The 25,126-nt window shown below is 37.3% G+C and overlaps 1 protein-coding gene across 3 annotated transcripts in view; it reads right to left on the bottom strand.

The window, feature by feature from the left end:
• Positions 1–25,126, bottom strand: part of LOC127858047 (uncharacterized) — a 71,597-nt gene that overhangs the window by 12,477 nt on the left and 33,994 nt on the right. For all 3 annotated transcript variants that reach the window (XM_052394914.1, XM_052394916.1, XM_052394915.1), the window contains exons 10-14: positions 20,187–20,297; positions 19,361–19,476; positions 12,703–12,775; positions 7,748–7,867; positions 1,858–2,005 (exon numbers count right to left, since the gene is read on the bottom strand). In XM_052394914.1, coding sequence (XP_052250874.1) covers positions 1,858–2,005; positions 7,748–7,867; positions 12,703–12,775; positions 19,361–19,476; positions 20,187–20,297 — 568 coding nt within the window. The remainder of the gene's footprint in view (positions 1–1,857; positions 2,006–7,747; positions 7,868–12,702; positions 12,776–19,360; positions 19,477–20,186; positions 20,298–25,126) is intronic.

Raw genomic sequence — 25,126 nt, 5'->3', positions numbered from 1 at the left:
TGTTAACCGCAACAATGAGTAATAGCGACAACGTTTTTGATGTCGTTAAATATCCAAGGACGCCAAACATTAAATAAATAAAAACAATAGCGGATTCTTCAAAACTGTACGAAACCGAAAATGAATATTAATAACGGTGTGAACGTGGTTAACGCCTGCTAATTAGTTTGCATAGTCAATTAATAATTGGATTAATCGACTGTTAATCAATATTCCCATATATGCCCGATTTATATTTTTAAAACCAAATTATGGGTGGGTAATAAAGACGATAAGAGTCATAAACACACACGTTTGAAATTTTTAAAGTGTCAAATGAATTTCGGCATATGGGTCTATTTAAAGATATGATGAAATAAGCTACCAATCAGGACCGTTGTATTGCAACATGCGTATATCACCTGCCATGGTTTGCACGCGTTGTGTACAGCTATTTAAGGTTACAAAATTCTACAGTTAATAAATGAATTTCTTTGTCCAGATAAAAAGCGCGCGAAAATTGGCGTGGGTGTATTTATTTGTAAATAAAAATTTCGTAGAGGGTACAACATTGAGATCATTTAATTTCCATTAAAAGTTTCGTTGTGAATTTCAACTAAAGTACTGGGGTATCTCGCAAATTATTTGGCATTGACATTTCCTCTTAATAAAATATAATGTAAACACGCTGTATCGTTACTGTTACGCTGTATCAGTTCCTTCTTTATTGAAACAATTATTGTATTGTATACTGACTGCACACAAGTGTCGTAACATACGGATGAAATACGTAAATTCGGACAGGACTTAAAGTCGGACACAAGTAAATAAATGATTTAATACTCTTGATTTCTTGAAACTCGGTGTGTGTTGTTAAAAAGGGATTGCATTGATTAACACCATATGAGCCAATCGTATTGATCATCTAAACGCTTTATTTACGTTACCGACTTAACGTGCTGTCCGAATTTAAATACACATACATGTGCACATACATGTAATATCTACATGTAGTATATGATTTTCTTTGGTACATTTACATTTAAGTACACGGTGCCTGTACTGTAACATTAATTTACGATATTGACTGTGGACATCAGACTACTTGCTGTATTATGTATATGTATGTATACATATTATGTTTATGTAAATGAAGAAATAAAATAAAGATGAGAACCTGCCTCTTATCACTTTGTAGGAAAATTTTATGGGCTACCAAATATTTTTATTGGTAGCCCAGTGGGCTACCTGAAAAATAAGAAATTTGTCGGACACTGCAGGCTCATCTGGGATGACACTTAATGCATATGCATTAAAGGGGCCTTTTCACAGATTTTGGCATTTTTTAACTTATTCATTAAATGCTTTATATTGATAAATGTAAACATTGGATCGTAAAAGCTCCAGTAAAAAATCAAGAATAAAATTAAAAAAAGGAAAAGAACATTGCCCGGAGCAGGTTTCGAACCAGTGACCCCTGGAGTCCTGCCAGAGTCCTGAAGTAAAAACGCTTTAGCCTACTGAGCTATTCCGCCGAGTACACATACTTGCGTATTTTATACCTTATATAAGCAATCTTCGTAGTTTCACAAAATTTAACGACAAAAACAGAACTCTCCAAATTATTCAATCGTTTCGCGTTGCAACGCTTTATAATTTTTAGGTTTTAAAATCGTCAAAAGATGCATATAATGGCTATATTAGACCATGGTAAATGTTCAGTATTACTGTTTCCTCACAAATATCTTAACTAAAACGAAAATGTGCGAATCTGAAACAACTTTTTTCAATTTTGTCAATTTACCAAAGCGTGAAAAGATCCCTTTAAGCCCAGTTTTCCTGGAAAGATGCTTAATTAAGCTAAAATATTCAACATACTTTTCTCCCCAAAATGCGGCTGCCTCATAAACATGTGCAGTGACTCGTGCACAGTTTATATGCAGTGTGCCATGTTTCTTCCTACGGATGTACAGCTCTTGTTGCTCTTTCAGGGCCTGAACAAGACTCTCCTCAATGTCCATCTTGGCTGAAAAACACATGCACACTTTCCATCTACAATGGATTTTGGTTTAGAAGGGACCACCTTAAAAAAAAACAAGAGCACCGCCTTGCGGGTGCAGACCGCTCATCTATTTTCTTTTTAAAGGTGAAGGGACTCTCATTTTCAATCACAAAGGAGGGAGGAGTGGAGTGAAGAGGGGTGTATAGTGTGGGGTTGTGGACATTTATTACATTATCTTCCAAAAAAGCGAAAAAAAAAAAAAAAAAAAAAAAAAAATCGGGGGGGGGGGGGGGGGGGTATAGTGTGAGGGTGTGGTGATAATTTGTGAGATGATCTTAAAAAAAAAAAAAAAAAAAAAAAAAAAAATCAAAAAAAAAAATTTGGGGGGGGGGTGGGGGGGTGGGGTGGGGGTATAGTGTGAGGGTGTGGTGGTCATTTGTGAGATGATCTTATAAAAAAAAAAAAAAAAAAAAAAAAATTAGGGGGGGGGGGGGGAGGGGGGGGAGGGGGGGGAGGGCACGGGGGATGGTTTGGGTGAAGTCTATTGTGGTATGTCAGGTAAGAGTAGTTTCATCAAAGTATCAATCAAATCTAATCATAAATAAAGAAGTTATGGCAATTTTAGCAAAATTTAATAATTTGACCTTGAGAGTCAAGGTCATTCAAAGGTCAAAGTAAAATTCAAGTTGCCAGGTACAGTAACCTCATGATAGCATGTAAGTATTTGAAGTTTGAAAGCAATAGCCTTGATACTTCGAGTGGATCGAAACACAAAATTTAACCATATATTAAAAGTTACTAAGTCAAAAAAGGGCCATAATTCCGTAACAATGACAACCAGAGTTATGCAACTTGTCCTTTTACTGTACCCTTATGATAGTTTGTGAGTGTTCCAAGTATGAAAGCAATATCTATGATACTTTAGGGGTAAAGTGACCAAAACATAAATCTTAACCAAATTTTCAATTTTCTAAGTATAAAGGGCCCATAATTCCGTCCAAATGCCAGTCAGAGTTACATAACTTTGCCTGCACCGTCCCCTTATGATAGTTCATAAATCTTGCAAGTATGAAAGCAATAGCTTTGATACTGTAGGAATAAAGTGGACCTAAACACAAAACTTAATCAAATTTTCAATTTTCTAAGTATAAAAAGGGCACATAATTCTGTCAAAATGCCAGTCAGAGTTACATTACTTTGCCTGCACAGTCCCCTTATGATAGTTAGTAAGTGTTGCAAGTATGAAAGCAATAGCTTTGATGCTTAAGGAATAAAATGGACCTAAACACAAAACTTAACCAAAATTGTCAATTTTCTAAGTATAAAAAGGGCACATAATTCTGTCAAAATGCATGCCAGAGTTATCTAACTTTGCCTGCCCAGTCCCCTCATGATAGTAAGTAAGTGTACCAAGTTTGAATGCAATAGCATTGATACTTACTGAGAAAAGTGGAACTAAACGCAAAACTTAACCAAAATTTGCAATTTTTTAAGTACAAAAAGGGCACATAATTCTGTCAAAATGCACGCCAGAGTTATCTAACTTTGCCTGCCTAGTCCCCTCATGATAGTAAGTAAGTGTACCAAGTTTGAATGCAATAGCATTGATACTTTCTGAGAAAAGTGGACCTAAACGCAAAACTTAACCGGACGCCGACGCCAACGCCAACGCCAACGCCAACGCCAACGCCAACGCCGACGCCAAGGTGATGACAATAGCTCATAATTTTTTTTCAAAAAATAGATGAGCTAAAAATCCATAAAAGCACAAAAAGTAGAACCTGATCTACCTCTGCCCACTGCACAGGCTTATCTGGAAAAATACTGAATGCATATGATTTCAACCATGTCTTTCGACAGTGCAGCTCAATAATATATCATATCTCTGATGCCGTTAACACAATTTAAATGATGATGGAAATTTAAATAATATAGTTATTGAATATAATTTGTTAAGTAGTTATTGCAAGTTTTCAGCTGTGTTCAAAAGGCTTTGACATAGCCGTGTCAGAAAAACTGCCCCCCCCCCCCCTCCTCCAGCCAAGTTCCTCAACACACCACATTCCAGCAGGCCTTTTCCGCTCCATTTTGGGAAAACGCTACACTGTAATTTGGGAAATTTCATGTCCTGTAAAAACTTTCACAAAACTGGCTCAATTGGGAAAAATTATCACATGTAAATTGTGTTTCTTATATTTCAAAGAAGCTGTTAACTGGTAAATAAAGACTATTTTGATAACATTATTATTAAACTTTTACAAAATATAATGAACATGTGTGATAAGTGCAGGGCTTTTTATCTGATTATGGGGAAAGGGCCTGGCCTTTTTTGAGAGGAAAAAAATCGCATGAAACGCCGGATTCTGGGGAAAATAAGGAGAGTCTTACATAATCAATTTAACATATTTTACTGTTTTTAGAACAAATTGAAGGCAACTGATAATTTAATTATGCAATATTTTTCTATTTTTTGCACTGGATCAGGTTAACTTATATATTTAAAGGTTTAAAATAAATAAATATATATTTATTTTTTTTGGAACTGGGAATTTTTTTTTCAATTGGGAAAAAAATAACCAGATTTGCATTTGGAATGGGATCGATATTCCGACCCGTGGCATAGGGCGGAAAAGGCCTGCATCTTTTTGTGATCTCGGCTAAGATATATGCATCACATAAACAAGTTTAACAAGAAACCTTCGGAGATGCTCCCCAAAGGTTTTTTTTGTCACAATATTGCACTATATATTCAGATAAAAGGAAATGTCTTGAGGGGCATAACTTTGTACAAAATAATACGATGGATGGTTTAGCAACTTAAAAATTTCAAAGGGCCATAACTCTCTAAATAAATCATCTAACCAGAACCCACAAATAACATGCGCATCTCCTCAAGGTAAATAAGCTTCCCATAAAGCTTCATTGAATTTCAGTCAGTAGTTGGGGGGACAAGAATTGAACTATATGTACAGTTAATGGAAAATTTCAAAGGGCCATAAGCTCTGTGAAAAATCATCCGACCAGAAACCGCTGATAATATGCACATCTCCTCTTGGTAGTGAAGCTTCCCATAAAGTTTCATTGAATTCCGGTCATTAGTTGCTGAGAAATAGCCCGAACAAAAATTGTGCACGGATGGAAGGACACACGGACAGAGGAAAAGGCGACTATATGCTCCCCCCAACAAAATTAGGGGGAGCATGATAAAAATTTGAGGTAACATGTTACTTATTTATTGTTTTCGTGGTTTCAATATACCTATTGACAATAAACAGCTGCGCCATGAGCGCATGATACGCCCGTCGTTCGCCAATGAAGTAGTAAGGTAATAAATAACCCTTTGAATCATTTTTTTACTTCAGTTTATTTGTATTTGAATACATGGTTTATTTTATAAGTACATGAGCATGGAGCGCCGTCTCCTTGACATTCATACCATATCTTTTTTTGAGTATATGTATGCATTTCTTTAGAGGATATGGAGTTGAAGTAAACCTGTTATAGATATTTTGACCAATAATAAAAGAGAAATGTAGATGGGTAAGTGGTAGTGTACAATCGGAATAGAAAAAAGCTCACCTTGTTCAATTTTTCAGGGAACTAAAAAAAAAAAAAAAAAAAATCCATCGAAGGATATTTGAGCTACAGTAGGACATTCAATGAAATCACGAAATTTTGACGAACAAAGTCCCATAACTCTGGAACGACAATTCAGAATTCCGTCAAAAACGAAAGGGGATCAGGGTTTATCAATATTAAGATTGTGTTGAAATTTGAAAAAAATCCATCGAAGGATATTTGAGCTACAGTAGGACATTCAATGAAATCACGAAATTTTGACGAACAAAGTCCCATAACTCTGGAACGACAATTCAGAATTCCGTCAAAAACGAAAGGGGATCAGGGTTTATCAATATTAAGATTGTGTTGAAATTTGAAAAAAATCCATCGAAGGATATTTGAGCTACAGTAGGACATTCAATGAAATCACGAAATTTTGACGAACAAAGTCCCATAACTCTGGAACGACAATTCAGAATTCCGTCAAAAACGAAAGGGGATCAGGGTTTATCAATATTAAGATTGTGTTGAAATTTGAAAAAAATCCATCGAAGGATATTTGAGCTACAGTAGGACATTCAATGAAATCACGAAATTTTGACGAACAAAGTCCCATAACTCTGGAACGACAATTCAGAATTCCGTCAAAAACGAAAGGGGATCAGGGTTTATCAATATAAAGATTGTGTTGAAATTTGAAAAAAATCCATCGAAGGATATTTGAGCTACAGTAGGACATTCAATGAAATCACGAAATTTTGACGAACAAAGTCCCATAACTCTGGAACGACAATTCAGAATTCCGTCAAAAACGAAAGGGGATCAGGGTTTATCAATATTAAGATTGTGTTAAAATTTGAAGAAAATCTGTCAAAGGATATTTGACGTAGCGTACGACATTAACAGACGGACGGACAGACGGACGCGGGGTATACCATAATACGTCCCGTCTATGACGGGCGTATAAAAACTGCTGCCATGTTATTCAGTGCACTTGAACCAGTTTTGTACATGGCTGAGATATCATAAGAACAATTACTGTTTGCCAGTTTCATGACAATTGGATTAAATGTGACTTCTAGTGTTATCACCAGGTTTCTCTATAGCCATATAAGGAAAATGACTTGCTTTACTTCAGTTGGCTATGTTATTTTAAAAGACCAGCCTCCTTTTTTTTATTCAGCTGTAATATTATTACAACACATGTTCTGAGCAATGATGATTTGGTAAACAAAAAGTAATTTCTAGAGTAATCATAAGGTTTTATAATAGCCATATCAGGAAAACTTTCCTTCCCCCTGGCACCCATGTTTTTTATTGGACTGGAACCATTTTCTTAAGTTCAAATGTTCTCCCCAAGTTTCAAAAAAATAAAGATTGGGCAAATCCTCTGGCCTCTACAGTGTACACAAGCCTTTCTTTAATTGGACCTAGTTTTTGACCCCAGCTGACAGAGTTAAAAACAGATAATGGGACAAATGTTGTGACCATGTTCTATGAAGGTTCAAAAGTCAATCAAGGGATGCCAGTAAAAAGACAACGGACCATGGTCAGATGGCAATTACGAAAGCTCAAAATAAGCATGTTGTGCTCAGGTGAGCTAATAACAAAAATCCATTCCTATACCCTTTTCCACTCAGTAGCAAAGTGAAAATGGCTATGTGCAACCGGCATGAAATTTGAACAGTCTGTGAATAACTTGCTATTTACTGCTTATCAGAATCTAAGGGTTGGAAAGGAAGGCTTAAAAACTTCAAAAGTATTAAATTAAATTTTCTTAGGGACTACAAACAGGTCACAGAGCTTTTCACTCTTATATAACAGAGGCAGAAATTCTGCTACGTCCCAATTCAAAATAAGGTCATTTTTTCCCAAAATTGATAAGAGGAATTTCCCAAATTTGTTGTTTACTTAGACATATTGGGCACCTCCCAAATTGAAAGCAATAAGCTCTAATGATTTAGAATGCATCACAATGTTTCCCTTTAATACTTCTGCACAATGAAAAAGAACCTGTTTCAAAATCTTTTAAAATCTTTTAAAAACACATTCTTCCCAAATGAGCAGTTATCGCGCATGAAATTCCCAATTTGAAAGGCTAGGGCCTCTTCCCAATTTCCTGATGACAAACCCTGGGTCAAAACGAGTATCTAAGCGGTAAAAGGTTAACTGTTATACAGTCTGTACTAAAAGCTTTTCACTCACCATGCAGTGATGATAGTTCTTCCATGACCTCAGTGTAGAACACGTCATAATCCTTGATGGCCCTTGACAGTAGCACCTGTATCACGTCACATAACTGCTTCTCTGTACAACCCTTGGTCACTTGATAAAACAAGCATAACAAATGAACTAAAATTTGTCTTAAAATGTCTGTAGCATATACATGGATTTTGTCACATTAAGGCCACAACATATTGATGATGTGTTCTACAGATTTTAGCCAACCAGAAATTGAGCGAGCGAGCGAAATAAAAATAAATTTACTTTTATTCTTTTTTTTTTTAAATTGCAGGCGAGCGAAAAGCGAAAAAAATATATTGTTTATATTAATTGATACTATATTTTAACAAAGCACATATATTGGTCGAATTTGAGTGCCAAATAGACTAGTATACATTCTAGTATAATGACTAGTACTATTTTATATATTTATAACAATAGCAGTACAACAATAATTTTTTAGTCAAATCAATTTAAAAAAGCAAATTTGTTGAATTGATATCCCCATCCAATATACTTCTGGACACAAAAGTTTTCTGGATGGATGGACAACGCAAACGTGCATCATCCTTTTATCCATATATATACTCATACCAAGTTTCAATGAAAACTGTCAGGCACTTCAAAGATATGGCTCCGGACACACACAAAAGCATTTTTTCAAGATCCAAAGGGCCATAACTCCGTTATTATCCAATGGTGTACAATGCCATTAGGCATGCATCATTCTCTTTTCCATATATATATATATACTCATACCCAGTGTCAATGAAATTCGCCACAGCACTTCCAAGATATTGCTCCGGGCACAAAAAAAATTATTTCAGGATACAAAGGGCCATAACTCCGTCATTAACAGATGGTGTACAATGCCGTTTGGCGTGCATCATCCTCTTTATCCATATATATACTCATACCAAGTTTCAATGAAATCCCCCAAAGCACTTCCAAGATATGGCTCCGGACACAAAAAAGCATTATTTCAGGATACAAAGGGCCATAACTCCGTTATTAACAGATGGTGTACAATGCCATTTGGCGTGCATCATCCTCATATCCATATACATGTATATACTCATACCATGTTTCAATGAAATCCCCCAAAGCATTTCCAAGATATGGCTCTGGACACAAAAGTGCCGGACGGAAGGATGGAGACAGACGTACAACGCCAAAACAATATCCCTTCGCCTATGGCGGGGGATAAACAAGAGCACCCCCTTGCGAGTGCAGACCGCTCATCTATTTTTCTTTTAAAAGGTGTAGGGACCTATCTCAATTTCAAACACAAAGGAGGGAGGGGTGGAGAGGGGTGTATAGTGTGGGGGTATGGTAATTTATTACATTATCTTCCAAAAATGCAAAAAAAAAAAAATTTGGTTTTTTTTGAAGGGGGGGGGGGGGGATTCTTGGGTTGGATGGTTGGACGGTATTTCAAAAATAAAATAATAAAAATAAATATTTGTGTTTTTTGACCATGTTTGAAACAAGAGATGTGTTCTTCAGAAACACAATGCCCCCTATTGCGCCCCTTTAAAAAAAATTTTTTTTTTTACCTTTGACCTTGAAGGATGACCTTGAACCTCCACCACTCAAAATCTGCAACTTCATGAGATACACATGCATGCCAAATATAAAGTTGCTATCTTCAATATTGAAAAAGTTATGGCCAATGTTAAAGTTTTCGGACGGACAGACGCCATATATTTGACATTTGGTCTTGAAGGATGACCTAGACCTTCACCTTTCACCACTCAAAATGTTCAGCTCCATGAGATACACATGCATGCCAAATATCAAGTTGCTATCTTCAATATTGAAAAAGTTATGGTCAATGTTAAAGTTTTCAGACAAACGGACACCATAAATTTGACATTTGACCTTGAAGGATGACCTTGACCTTTCACCACTCAAAAGGTGCAGCTCCATGAGATACACATGCATGCCAAATATCAAGTTGCTATCTTAAAAACTGAAAAAGTTATGGCCAATGTTAATGTTTTTTTCGGACGGACAGACAGACTGACTGACACTGACCGACAGTTCAACTGCTATATGCCACCCTACTGGGGGGCTTAAAAAATATTATTTTGGGGTGGGGGTGGGGGGTTTAGTGTGAGGGATAAATAAAGAAGTTATGGCAATTTTAGCAAAATTTAATAATTTGAACTTGAGAGTCAAGGTCATTCAAAGGTCAAGGTAAAATTCAACTTGCCAGGTTCAGTACCCTCATGATAGCATGAAAGTATTTAAAGTTTAAAAGCAATAGCCTTGATACTTTAGAAGTAAAGTGGATCTTAACACAAAATGTAATCATATATTCAAAGTTACTTAGTCAAAAAAGGGCCATAATTCCGTAAAAATGACAACCAGAGGTATGCAACTTGCCCGTTACTGTCCCCTTATGGTAGTTTGTGAGTGTTCCAAGTATGAAAGCAATATCTATGATACTTTAGGGGCAAAGTGGACCAAAACACAAAACTTAACCAAATTTACAAGTATAAAGGGCCCATAATTCCGTCAAAATGCCAGTCAGAGTTACATAACTTTGCCTGCACAGCCCCCTTACAATAGTTAATAAGTGTTGCAAGTATGAAAGCAATGGCTTTGATACTTTAGGAATAAAGTGCCCCTAAACACAAAACTTAACCAAATTTTCAATTTTCTAAGTATAAAAAGGGCACATAATTCTGTCAAAATGCCAGTCAGAGTTACATAACTTTGCCTGCACAGTCCCCTTTCGATAGTTAATAAGTGTTGCAAGTATGAAAGCAATAGCTTTGATACCTAAGGAATAAAATGGACCTAAACACAAAACTTAACCAAAATTTTCAATTTTCTAAGTATAAAAATGGCACATTATTCTGTCAAAGTGCAAGCCAGAATTATCTTACTTTGCCTGCCCAGTCCCCTCATGATAGTAAGTAAGTGAACCAAGTTTGAATGCAATAGCATTGATACTTTATGAGAAAAGTGTACATTTACGCAAAACTTAACCGAACGCCGACGCCAAGGTGATGACAATAGCTCATTTTTTTTTCGAAAAAATAGAGGAGCTAAAAATGCTTTAAAAAGTGCTTATTTTGGGCTTCAAAAGTGCTTGAAAAACTCACTAAGGGTAAAAATATATAATTTCCAAGGATCATATTTTTTCGGTTTTGTCGGTCCTAGACCGATTGGGGTCATGAAAGACCGATTGAAAATCCTAAACAGTCGGTCTGATTCTGTTTGCTAAAATTCCCCGTGTCATAAAAATGATTACACAGTGCACATGCTAACCCCCCCTAATGGCATTCTTATCTCGATTAGGTGTGATAAACCATTCGCTGCAGTCTCTAAACCAGTCAGGACCGGTTTATTGCACGTAAGACCAAGAATCAAAAACTTGTGAACAGTGGATTGAAGACGCGTCCGAAATTAACGAGGGTGGTCGAAAATTGTGCACCTTATACACAGAAAGCACGCGCTGTAACTAAACAAAACATGCCGATACACTTTTCACCAGCGTAATAATCCAGTAAAATAATTATGAATGAAAGTCGCGGATCTGGTCGACAGAACAGCCGAAAGTTATTTTTATGGGCGGAACTTTACATATAACAGTTCACAAGAAAAATAATATACATTGTATAAATCTTTAGTAAAAACCGCGTTAGAATCGAAATAATTCGTGTACTTTATAGTTTGTTGTTGAATAACCCACGACCGGAAAACTAGATGCGTGGTTTAATATCACTCGTGCTTCGCTCTCGTGATTTAATCCCTACGCATTTAAACCATCGGCCGTGGGTTATTTGACAACAAACTATAACGTACACAAATTATTTCTTAATTATTTTGTTTTGTTATTGTCAGTAGCCAACCCATGTGCGATTGTAGCCAACCTACGCACAGACGTTTGTTTGATTCAGTGCATGTTTGTAAGCTATTATCGAGTTGGCAACGATTTAAAACGTCGGTAAAGACTTGCACAGATTAATTATATTGACAACGATGAAAAAAAGTATGATAAAACAGCACACGAAACAACAATGAAATAGCAAATGATAAAACCAGTTGAAAAAACTCGTATGTTCCGTTAAAAAAATGACTAAGGGAATTTTACTGGTATATTTATTATACCACCTTCATGAATGGCAAAATCAATGGTATATATTTTAACGTAATTTGTCATAATTTCGGACATAAATTTTCGGATACTTTTTCCCCATTTATATCCAGACCGATTGATGTTGCGGGAAAATATGATCCCTGATAATTTCATATCTTTTTCATGAGTCCAAAGTGATCGTGTTTTTTCCACGATTTATGACGGTTCCGATCTGTTCATACTGGCAGGTACTGGATTGGTATGGGTCGGTATGGGTTTTAGAACATAAGGGAGGCGACTACTACTAATCTTCCTACTTCAACTTCAGTTTTTTTACGCATTTACAGTGCTGACAAGTTGAAATATGCCAATGAATAAGTGCATTTTTCAGAAAGGGTGGCTTTTGAAGTACCCTTGGATTGTTGACAACGCCCATTCTAAAGTCAAAGCATCTTGTAAAGTATGCAGAAAATATATAGAGATCGCTAGAATGGGGGAATCCACGTTGAAAAGCCACCAGAAGAGTGAACATTTAGAATACATATTCAATACAAATAACTGGTTTTGTTTTGGTATGTGTAATGCCTTTGGTCTATTACTATATCATAATGAAATATCTCACTTTTGATTAAACAGTTGTTACTGTAGCAGGGTAGTGCAGACTGTTGTAAGTCACATAGAATGTTAAGCAAGAAGAGACCAATTTCTATAGAACATTAACAAAATTAACTTTCATTTTTTCTTTACCAAACAGAAATAATTTTATTTCACTTCATAGAAAATAACTTAGAAAATGTGCAAAAAGTACAACTACAACTAAATGTTCGTGTCATCAAAGCAAACTTACGTGACTCGAACACATTGTCCAGTAGAGCTTTCATGTTCTTCACTTGACCGTCCTGCTTTGTGAACTGGAAGACCTGAAGAAAACAAAAGCTGTTTGTGGTGTTTGTAGAAACTGTTATCCCTGAACAAGTTCAAATATTATTTAAGTTTACCAAGATCGTTAAATTCCAATCAACTTCTCCAATGGCAACTTCAATTTTGCTTTGAGTGAATACATGTAATATACCCAATTTATTCCCCATTTTCTGATCTGTTTATTTTACTTTGAAATAGTTCCTTTTCTGGAAGTGAAGTGATCTTGAATTTTTCAATTTGTTTTGGTGTTTAGGATATATGTATATTAACAGCTTTTATCTTTAACTTTGTACAATATACTCAAGTGGAATTAAATTAGGTTTTAAGTAAGGTCTGAATGTGAGCTATCTACATCAAATTTACAGAACAATAACTCAATCCGAACTAAAGTTATTGAGCAGAAATCATTTTTCTATTTTAAGCAACAATAACCTTAATCTTAATGGCCCTGAATGCTATTTCATCCTAGGTTGGCATGTAAGCAACACATAAACAAACCAACAGCACAATATTTCCCTCTAAAACAAAGTTACAAAGGAAAAACTGTTTCCATTTTTAGAAACAGCGACCTTGAATCCTTTCTTCAGTTATTCAGTATTTATTTTTAGCAAGTGACTTTGATCTTGACCAATCTGACACCAAATGTAACCCAAGATCTGCATGTCATCTAGAGATAGGAGTGGTTGCACACACACGCTTACCTGCATTTTTTAGTACACAAAGAACAATAAGGGGCATACTTTGGCTAAATTGCAGCTCATACTTACTCCAGTTACTGGCCTTTGTCAGTGACCTCACCTGCTGATCCGCAAAACATAAAGACGTTTATCCTAAGCCTCCACACACACTAATCAGGGACAACTCTTTCAGTCGAAACTAGACTTTCATTGAGAAGAGACCTTCCTTTTCAACGAAAATTTCCATAAAGCGGTAAGTGTGGTCCCTGATTAGCTTGTGCAGACCACATTACCGTAAAAACCCAGTCATAAGTCGAGATTTTTTACCTCCAAAATTTGATTAAAAATACAGTATCGACTTATGAGGTCAACCACGAAAAAAAAAAATGAAATTCGACAAAGATTGATCCCCGCAGCAATTGTTGTTGTTTAAAAAAACTCGTTGATTTACGACACATGAAATGTCGTCTTTTAACTGATACTAACTAATTAATATAACCACAGTTTGCAACATTTCCATTGTTTTTATTTTCATAATTTAATCCAAAGTTTTCATGTTAGCAGGTGTTTTTTATAACTCGACGCGTAAACAAAAGATCAGGTCATTTTTAAGGTCGAGCGATAATTGGCAACCTGTGTGAATTGACTTCCTGTCAAGAAGCCATAAAGCATCACCCTTCTCGCCGATAAAATAAGATTCCTTTAATTTGTGAAGCGACAAGTTTAGCCAATCGCGAGTTTGTTATTCACTGGTAATTGTCCAATTATGTTTGAGCACGTGCATAGCTCCGCCTTTTAAACTGTTATGTAGAACAAAGGTGGAGTTAGCGGTCTATTGGTTATGTCAATCATTGTAATAAAAACGTGTTTTACCGAGGAAGTAATCAATTGTTTTGATAGATAAAAAGTGCAAAGATTTGATAACAGTGATCACAGTGTGTCATCGGTTTATAACTTTGTGGATTAATACTAGCGTGGACAATTTAGTGCAAACTTTATAATAATTTATTAATTTGACTAACACATTTGATTTGTGAAAATGACTGGAAAACGCAAACGCCATGCGAATGACAATGCCTTTAAAATACCCGTGATAGAATTTGCAGAGCAATCAAATCATAATACTGCTGCTGAACGCAAGTTTTGTGTTTCGTATGTCGTTGTTGTTTAAATTACGATGTACATGTGTATACGTCTTGGTTTCCTTTGTTGTTGATTTTGTTTTTTTTATGTGGTTCATAATGTTTGCTTGTCAATATTTTTATCTATTATTTTCGATTTCCTAAATATATATCGTATTGATTATATTACACAAAAAACATTATAATACACGTGTCCGCTATGTCTACGTCACACAGGACTATAATGACGTCATGGTCTATGTATAGAATAAAAACTTCCCGTACATTTAAAATGGCGTCTGTTTATGAAATTCGTGGACGGACAATTTCTGACTCGACTTATGACTTGGACATATTCAAAATCTTCGATTTTCGTATCTTTTTTTAACCCCTGACTTATGAGCGGGTAGACTTATGACTGGGTTTTTACGGTAAGCCCTGTTTACCAAGATTGAGCTTCACATTTCATGAAAATTCATTGAAATATATCCAATACTTGCAGACTTATACTCCACACAAGATACATGCTGTTCAAATTAAAAACAAATGACAATAATTCCAAAAATACTCATAAGAAAGTTGTGGTTTATATACTCTGCACTTGCTCTACATGAACTCTATCATTTCTTATTTAAATCCCTCCAATTCTATAAGAGTATTGTCCCACAAAGAAAATGTACAAAGCAGCAATACTATGGTAAATGTTGAAGAGTGAGTATTGGTTATTATACTCTGCACTTCCTGCTTCAAGCCCTCTGTCATTATACAAGATTTCATTTGAATCCCTTCAATACTATAAAATAGAAGCATTATGAACTGACAGACGGAATGACTGACAATGCGACGAACAGATGCATCCATTAAGGGGCATACAAATATTTGCCTGAAAAATTATACTTAGCACTGCACTGGACCTTTATTCACCAACCCAAATTTAGACTAAAGACCACACTTACAACCAAGAAAAATAAGTCCAGCCTTAAAATATATACTGGTTACTACTGGTGATAATGTCAATTACAAATTGTTCTACAAGAACAATTATGAAGGTTGAGGTGGTTAATGCAAAGTATTACTCAAAATTAAAGAAGTATACTTGGATATTCCAATTTAAAGAATAATCATGGGCTAAAGATTAAGAATGCGTTGGTGAATAAGGCCCAGGTCTACACAAAGCCTTACATACCTCCTTGACAGCTTGTGAGAAGTCGATGTCCGCCAGATGTCTGGGTATGTTGGGTAAATACGGCCCAGGTCTACACAAAGCCTTACATACCTCCTTGACAGCTTGTGAGAAGTCGATGTCCGCCAGATGTCTGGGTATGTTGGGTAAATACGGCCCAGGTCTATACAAAGCCTTACATACCTCCTTGACAGCTTGTGAGAAGTCGATGTCCGCCAGATGTCTGGGTATGTTGGGTAAATACGGCCCAGGTCTACACAAAGCCTTACATACCTCCTTGACAGCTTGTGAGAAGTTGATGTCCGCCAGATGTCTGGGTATGTTGGATAAATACGGCCTAGGTCTACACAAAGCCTTACATACCTCCTTGACAGCTTGTGAGAAGTCGATGTCCGCCAGATGTCTGGGTATGTTGGGTAAATACGGCCCAGGTCTACACAAAGCCTTACATACCTCCTTGACAGCTTGTGAGAAGTCGATGTCCGCCAGATGTCTGGGTATGTTGGGTAAATACGGCCCAGGTCTACACAAAGCCTTACATACCTCCTTGACAGCTTGTGAGAAGTCGATGTCCGCCAGATGTCTGGGTATGTTGGGTAAATACGGTCCAGGTCTACACAAAGCCTTACATACCTCCTTGACAGCTTGTGAGAAGTTGATGTCCGCCAGATGTCTGGGTATGTTGGATAAATACGGCCCAGGTCTACACAAAGCCTTACATACCTCCTTGACAGCTTGTGAGAAGTCGATGTCCGCCAGATGTCTGGGTATGTTGGGTAAATACGGCCCAGGTCTACACAAAGCCTTACATACCTCCTTGACAGCTTGTGAGAAGTCTATGTCCGCCAGCTGTCTGGGTATGTTGGGTAAATACGGCCCAGGTCTACACAAAGCCTTACATACCTCCTTGACAGCTTGTGAGAAGTCGATGTCCGCCAGCTGTCTGGGTATGTTGGGTAAATACGGCCCAGGTCTACACAAAGCCTTACATACCTCCTTGACAGCTTGTGAGAAGTTGATGTCCGCCAGATGTCTGGGTATGTTGGGTAAATACGGCCCAGGTCTACACAAAGCCTTACATACCTCCTTGACAGCTTGTGAGAAGTCGATGTCCGCCAGATGTCTGGGTATGTTGGGTAAATACTACCCAGGTCTACACAAAGCCTTACATACCTCCTTGACAGCTTGTGAGAAGTCGATGTCCGCCAGATGTCTGGGTACGCTGGGTAAATACGACCCAGGTCTACACAAAGCCTTACATACCTCCTTGACAGCTTGTGAGAAGTCGATGTCCGCCAGATGTCTGGGTATGTTGGGTAAATACGACCCAGGTCTACACAAAGCCTTACATACCTCCTTGACAGCTTGTGAGAAGTCGATGTCCGCCAGATGTCTGGGTATGTTGGGTAAATACGACCCAGGTCTACACAAAGCCTTACATACCTCCTTGACAGCTTGTGAGAAGTCGATGTCCGCCAGATGTCTGGGTATGTTGGGTAAATACGGCCCAGGTCTACACAAAGCCTTACATACCTCCTTGACAGCTTGTGAGAAGTTGATGTCCGCCAGATGTCTGGGTATGTTGGGTAAATACGGCCCAGGTCTACACAAAGCCTTACATACCTCCTTGACAGCTTATGAGAAGTCGATGTCCGCCAGATGTCTGAGTACGCTGGGTAAATATGGCCCAGGTCTACACAAAGCCTTACATACCTCCTTGACAGCTTGTGAGAAGTCGATGTCCGCCAGATGTCTGGGTATGCTGGGTAAATACGGCCCAGGTCTACACAAAGATTTACATACCTCCTTGACAGCTTGTGAGAAGTCGATGTCCGCCAGATGTCTGGGTACGCTGGGTAAATACGGCCCAGGTCTACACAAAGCATTACATACCTCCTTGACAGCTTGTGAGAAGTCGATGTCCGCCAGATGTCTGGGTATGCTGCGTAAATACGGCCCAGGTCTACACAAAGCCTTACATACCTCCTTGACAGCTTGTGAGAAGTCGATGTCCGCCAGATGTCTGGGTATGTTGGGTAAATACGACCCAGGTCTACACAAAGCCTTACATACCTCCTTGACAGCTTGTGAGAAGTCGATGTCCACCAGATGTCTGGGTATGTTGGGTAAATACGGCCCAGGTCTACACAAAGCCTTACATACCTCCTTGACAGCTTGTGAGAAGTCGATGTCCGCCAGATGTCTGGGTACGCTGGGTAAATACGGCCCAGGTCTACACAAAGCATTACATACCTCCTTGACAGCTTGTGAGAAGTCGATGTCCGCCAGATGTCTGGGTATGCTGCGTAAATACGGCCCAGGTCTACACAAAGCCTTACATACCTCCTTGACAGCTTGTGAGAAGTCGATGTCCGCCAGATGTCTGGGTATGCTGCGTAAATACGGCCCAGGTCTACACAAAGCCTTACATACCTCCTTGACAGCTTGTGAGAAGTCGATGTCCGCCAGATGTCTGGGTATGTTGGGTAAATACGGCCCAGGTCTACACAAAGCCTTACATACCTCCTTGACAGCTTGTGAGAAGTCGATGTCCGCCAGATGTCTGGGTATGCTGGGTAAATACGGCCCAGGTCTACACAAAGCTTTACATACCTCCTTGACAGCTTGTGAGAAGTTGATGTCTGCCAGATGTCTGGGTATGCTGCGTAAATACGGCCCAGGTCTACACAAAGCCTTACATACCTCCTTGACAGCTTGTGAGAAGTCGATGTCCGCCATATGTCTGGGTACGCTGGGTAAATACGGCCCAGGTCTACACAAAGCCTTACATACCTCCTTGACAGCTTGTGAGAAGTCGATGTCCGCCAGATGTCTGGGTACCCTGGGTAAATACGGCCCAGGTCTACACAAAGCCTTACATACCTCCTTGACAGCTTGTGAGAAGTCGATGTCCGCCAGATGTCTGGGTATGTTGGGTAAATACGGCCCAGGTCTACACAAAGCCTTACATACCTCCTTGACAGCTTGTGAGAAGTCGATGTTCGCCAGATGTCTGGGTATGTTGGGTAAATACGGCCCAGGTCTACACAAAGCCTTACATACCTCCTTGACAGCTTGAGAGAAGTCGATGTCCGCCAGATGTCTGGGTACCCTGGTTAAATACGGCCCAGGTCTACACAAAGCCTTACATACCTCCTTGACAGCTTGTGAGAAGTCGATGTCCGCCAGATGTCTGGGTACCCTGGGTAAATACGGCCCAGGTCTACACAAAGCCTTACATACCTCCTTGACAGCTTGAGAGAAGTCGATGTCCGCCAGATGTCTGGGTACCCTTGGTAAATACGGCCCAGGTCTACACAAAGCCTTACATACCTCCTTGACAGCTTGAGAGAAGTCGATGTCCGCCAGATGTCTGGGTAAGCTGGGTAATAACGGCCCAGGTCTACACAAAGCCTTACATACCTTCTTGACAGCTTGTGAGAAGTCGATGTCCGCCAGATGTCTGGGTACCCTGGGTAAATACGGCCCAGGTCTACACAAAGCCTTACATACCTCCTTGACAGCTTGTGAGAAGTCGATGTCCGCCAGATGTCTGGGTACCCTGGGTAAATACGGCCCAGGTCTACACAAAGCCTTACATACCTCCTTGACAGCTTGTGAGAAGTCGATGTCCGCCAGATGTCTGGGTACGCTGGTCAGGGACTTTGAATGCTCAGCAGGTGGAACTTTTCTAGTCGTATATCGCACATACTCCAACTCTGTGGTTGATCATCGTGAAAATAATACATATCCATAATAAGGATGTCCAGTGTTCCCCTAAATCCAATAAGTTTTTCTAAAAGAGTTTGTTTCACCATTTTTGGAAAACCATATGTAGCAGACAAATTGGGAATTTTAATGTCAATTTACTTTTTAAAGGGAAAAATATAGGAATAAAAAAAAATCACTCAAGTTGTTAATATTAATTCAACAGTTAACACAGGATACCTTTATTTCCCAATATCTGAAATTAAAACATCAATTATGAATTTTGGTACTGGATTATGGGAAATTAGCCCTTGAAAATAAAGACATGATAATGGCAATAAATTCAGCCCTTAATGTCATACATTATTTTGATATAGATCACTCCAGATTTGGAGCAGGACCCTGAACCCGTTTTGACCCTGGATCTTTTGGTCGCATAGTTATCAATATTTGTACATTGCTCTCAGAAAAAGGGGCTAAATGCATGTGCATTAAGTGGCATCCCTGATTAGCCTGTGTTGACTTTAGAAGCTAATCCGGGACAACACTTTCTGAATAAACTGGTTTTTTGGTTAGAAGAGACCTATTTTAATCAAATTTCATAAAAGCAGACATTATAAAAGCAGACAGTATTGACTGCACAGGCTAATTTGGGACGACACTTTACCCACATGCATCAAGCCCAGTCTCCCCAGAGTGATGCTCATGTTGAGTTACTTACCTTTTGGCTCATAGTTTGTGGTGTAGTCATTAGCAGGTGAATCAAATGCACCGGCAGCGTCCTCAATCTCACCATATGGATTTTCATGGTCCGATAGGCTTGATCGAGTACCTGGTATGAAACATCAGATAAATTAGTCACAAACATAACCAATACAACATACATCTTTTGTTATTGTAGGTTTGGATGATTTATCTCATATTTTTATTTCAAAATTTGTTGACACTTTTTACACAAGCATAATAAAATTACAATATTAGATTATCATCATGTTTCTCTGAACAAATCAAATGACCATTTTGAATATTGGGAAAATCTCTTAAAGATGCATTAAATCAGACCAATAATCAACTTATTTTCTTCAACATTAGGTATAATTTCAACTGAAATTACAGTCAAATCTTTTAAATAGTATACCATTTCAAATAAGACAGTGACTTTGTTTCGCTTTATATTTTACAGCTTGTGCCTTTTTGGGAAAAACAAGATGTGTTTGTGAAACACTATGTCCACCCATATTTTTGACCTTTGACATTGAAGGATGACCTTGACCTTTCACCACTCAAAATGTGCAGCTCCATGAGATACACAAGCATGCCAAAATCTGAAGTTGCTATCTTCAATATTGCAAAAGTACTGGCAAATGTTTAAGTTTGACGCAAACCAACAAACAAACCAACAGACAGGGAAAAAACAATATGTCCCCCACTATATATATATATATGGGGGACATAAAAAGCGTGATAAGCATGAAATTTGGAATAATTTAACATTATTCATATGATTATAAATAGAAATATACCAATTGTTTATAACTGCATGTTTAATATTTATATAACAATGCTATAGGGAATTAAATTGCTGCATCGTAAACTCAATAAACCAATTATTGAGTTTAGAGGTAAAGTTTTGCCTATTTTGGGGGGAAATTTCGGTCATATTTTGGGGGGAAAATGTTAATTTTTGTCATTGGGAAGCAGCCTTTTTTACTTTTTGCAATTGGGAAACAGCCTGTAAGAGGCTGTTATTTTGGGCAAAAAAAAATCATTGTAAGAAGAATTGTTTTTTTCCTATAACAAGGGCTGTTTGTAAAACATGCATGCCCCCCATACGGGCTCTCCGTTGTAGTGGCAGCCATTGTGTGAATACGATTTTTGTCACTGTGACCTTGACCTTTGACCTAGTGACCTGAAAATCAATAGGGGTCATCTGCGGGTCACGATTCATGTACCTATAAAGTGTCATGATCCTAGGCAAAAGCGTTCTTGAGTTATCATTTGAAAATCATTTTACTATTTCGGGTGACCGTGACCTTGACCTTGTGACCTCAAAATCAATAGGGGTCATCTGCAAGTCATGATCAATCTACCTATGAAGTTTCATGATCCTAGGCGTAAACGTTCTTGAGTTATCATCCGAAAACTATTTTACTATTTCGGGTCACCGTGACCTTGACCTTTGACCTAGTGACCTCAAAATCAATAGGGGTCATCTGCGAGTCATGATCAATCTACACATGAAGTTTCATGATCCTAGGCGTATGCGTTCTTGAGTTATCATCCGGAAACCATTTTACTATTTCGGGTCACCGTGACCTTGACCTTTGACCTAGTGACCTCAAAATCAATAGGGGTCATCTGCAAGTCATGATCAATCTACCCATGAAGTTTCATGATCCTAGGCGTATGCGTTCTTGAGTTATCATTCAAAAACCATTTTACTATTTCTGGTCACCGTGACCTTGACCTTTGACCTAGTGACCTCAAAATCAATAGGGGTCATCTGCGAGTCATGATCAATGTACCTATGAAGTTTCATGATCCTAGGCCTAAGGGTTCTCGAGTTATCGTCTGACAACCACCTGGTGGACGGACAGACCGACAGACCGACCGACAGACCGACATGAGCAAAGCAATATACCCCCTCTTCTTCGAAGGGGGGCATAAAAAGTGACAAATCTCAATGACACATTTGTTAACCATCATTTACAAAGAATATAATGTTGTCCACAAAACTTTCAAAAGCACAACCCGTATTCAATGATAGTCATGGCAAATGTTTGCATGTTAATAGTTGCAGAAAGTGCATCCAAAGAACTTGTATGTAATGTCTATTGTTGCCACTTTGATTATGTCATAAGTATAGTTTCTAGTGTAATACAGCTCAGCCTTTTCAATCTTTTACAGGAAACGAAGATGAAGATAAGGGTTAACTACTGCCTTTAGTACTCCTATTAAACATTTGTTTCAACATTTTCTGTCCCATTAAGCCAACTAAAAGTACTCAGCATAAGCTTAAAGGAACCAATAAATTTATCTAGGCTTTTCCGCAAAAATCCAAGTGTAGCTCCGATTTTACCAATTTCCAGTATCTTTCCAATAAGTGGCGTACCTATGTGTTCACAACATACATTTGTATTTTAACACACATAGTGGCAACAGCATTTTGTTGAATTATTACTGGTTATCATATCTGAATTATCTAATAAAATCAAAATGTTTAATAAGTTCGTTGTGTATTATAATCAGACAATGATTTTGATAGGGTTGCAATTTTACTGACGCTAATTTTCTTGTTTCAACTTTCTTGTATATATTTTCTTTCTACATTTATACGGTTACCCCCTGACTTATCACAAGTAGACTTAGTATTCATGGTAAAATCAATATACAAGTTATATTGGATTTTAGAGCTTTCAGTGCTCACACTGGCCTTGAGAAAATAATAGCCATAATTTTTTCCTTAAACAAAATAATAGCCAAAACAGACGCGGACTTTTTCGCAAAATGGTACTGAAGCCAAAAAGAAAAAAAACAATGAATTTCATTTTATCTATGTTTTATCAAATGTATATCCATTTGATTTAAGTTATTATATATACTTAAATAAAGCATAATATCAGTGTCATTTTCTTATAAAATATTATCATGGCTTTACAATGAAGAATACAATCAAGGTTGTGGGTGTGACTTAACAAACCAGACATAAGCTACAGTTACATACATATATACTTTAAAACAAAAAGATAAATACTTTTATTAAAATACTTTTTTACATATATACTTTAAAACAAAACGATAAATACTTTTATTTAAATACTATTAATAAAATTAGAAAACTGCCCTTTCAAATTGTTCAATTTTTAAAGTATGTCTATGTGCAATTTCTGGTTAGTACAATACGAAATATTGTCAACCAGACCATCCGTAACACTGTTTATGTATTCAACATTCTATCAAAAATGTTATAAAGAACGCCGAAAGTAAATTAAAATCGACGAACCGTACCGTATCCCAAAACGACTGTTCGAAAACATGTGGAGATACCTCTTTTTCACATGAAATAAAATATGCATATCGTTTGACTGCAGAAAATAAAAACCCGTAACCTTGCGAATCCGCAATCAATATAGGTTGAAATATTGTTTTAAAATATGACATTGCAGCGCTTTCTTTACTCATAGATACATAATTTAAAATTGCGAGATGGTGGACATTTGCAACATGTGTACTGTGTAGAATGGTACGGTTTTCAGAAAGTAGCGAAAACGTAAATAATTGCAACATTGCAAAACTCAAGTTTTTATACTACGTACCTTGCGAAGTGTCGAATGTTTTTAACGTTAATTATAGTCCAGGCCACTTAAAGAAATTACCTAAAACAAATTGCAAAAGAAATGAAACAACGTTCATCGCATAGATATATGCAATATGTACCTTGTATTAAAATTCGCCATCATGCCTCCATGCGGTTTTTCAGATATCCGCGATACACCGTCCGGTTTTAACTATAATTTTGTTTGGTATGTTTTGGCTTCCATAGCCTATTATTTCTTGACAATGTTTATACTGGAAGTATTCTAGAACAAAATGCAGAGACTCGAAACTTTCGACGCTGTTTGGTCTTTAAAGGTGAGTTATATTTTATTAAAACCTAAAATGATACAATGGCATATTCATTAATACAGGACAAATGCATTCCTCTATATAAAAACCCGATTTATCCTATTACCAGATGAATATCGATAGAATAACAACGATCGTATAAACATGACCATTATACTATCGCTATTTTTAGATCAGATTTGGGTTTGTCCAAAAATTGGAGAATCTGTTTTTGTCAACTACGGAAAACTAAATCGTCAAAAAATGCCATATTTGACAGTTATTAATGGAAAATTGTGAGGAAATAATAGGATAAATAGAATATTATGTGAGTTTTGGATAAAGATCAAGTTTATCATGCTCGGCACGAACCATGTTAGCGCTCGGCAAGCCTCGCGCTACCATGGTTCTAAGCCTCGCATGATAAACTTGATCTTTATCCAAAACTAACATAATATTCTATATTTATCTGTGTCTGTGCTTTAAATAGATTGAAATTGACCGCTGGAAAACATGTCATGACGTCATAGACTTTGTAAATACTTGTTTACCAATTTTTGTTATTTCTGTGCTCTTTATAGTGATAATCATGTATAAAAGATATTTAAAATCATGTATAACAAATATTAAGAATCGCGTTTGATAAAAAATAACCAAAAATAACTCATTTTCTAAGGGAGACTTACGCTCGACAAAAAAAACTACGGAAGACCATTCGTGTCAAAATTCAATTTACGAATTTTTCATTTTAAAGTTCGTTTTAGCCAATGTTTGATGTATTGGTGTGCACTTTTGTTTGGTTTTTCATAAATTATTCAGATAAATCTATAATCTATATAATGAATCTGATGCAAATCATGAATAATGTCATAACATGGATCTAGTTCTACATGTGCTATATTAATTAGATGTTTTGTAAGCAGCACGCACCAAGTGCTTATAAAAAACACAGCTAGTTATTGTATCTATTAGTTTACTATATGTCTAGTTAGTAAAAGAAAGATGTCATGTTAAAATTGTGTAATATCCCAAATAGTTTATCTTACAGAGTAATTT

The sequence above is a fragment of the Dreissena polymorpha genome, chromosome 14, assembly GCF_020536995.1.
Source record: "Dreissena polymorpha isolate Duluth1 chromosome 14, UMN_Dpol_1.0, whole genome shotgun sequence".
NCBI classification, from domain to species: domain Eukaryota; kingdom Metazoa; phylum Mollusca; class Bivalvia; order Myida; family Dreissenidae; genus Dreissena; species Dreissena polymorpha.
The sequence above is the reverse complement of the archived record's forward strand: the minus strand, read 5'-3'. Positions and strand labels throughout refer to the sequence as shown.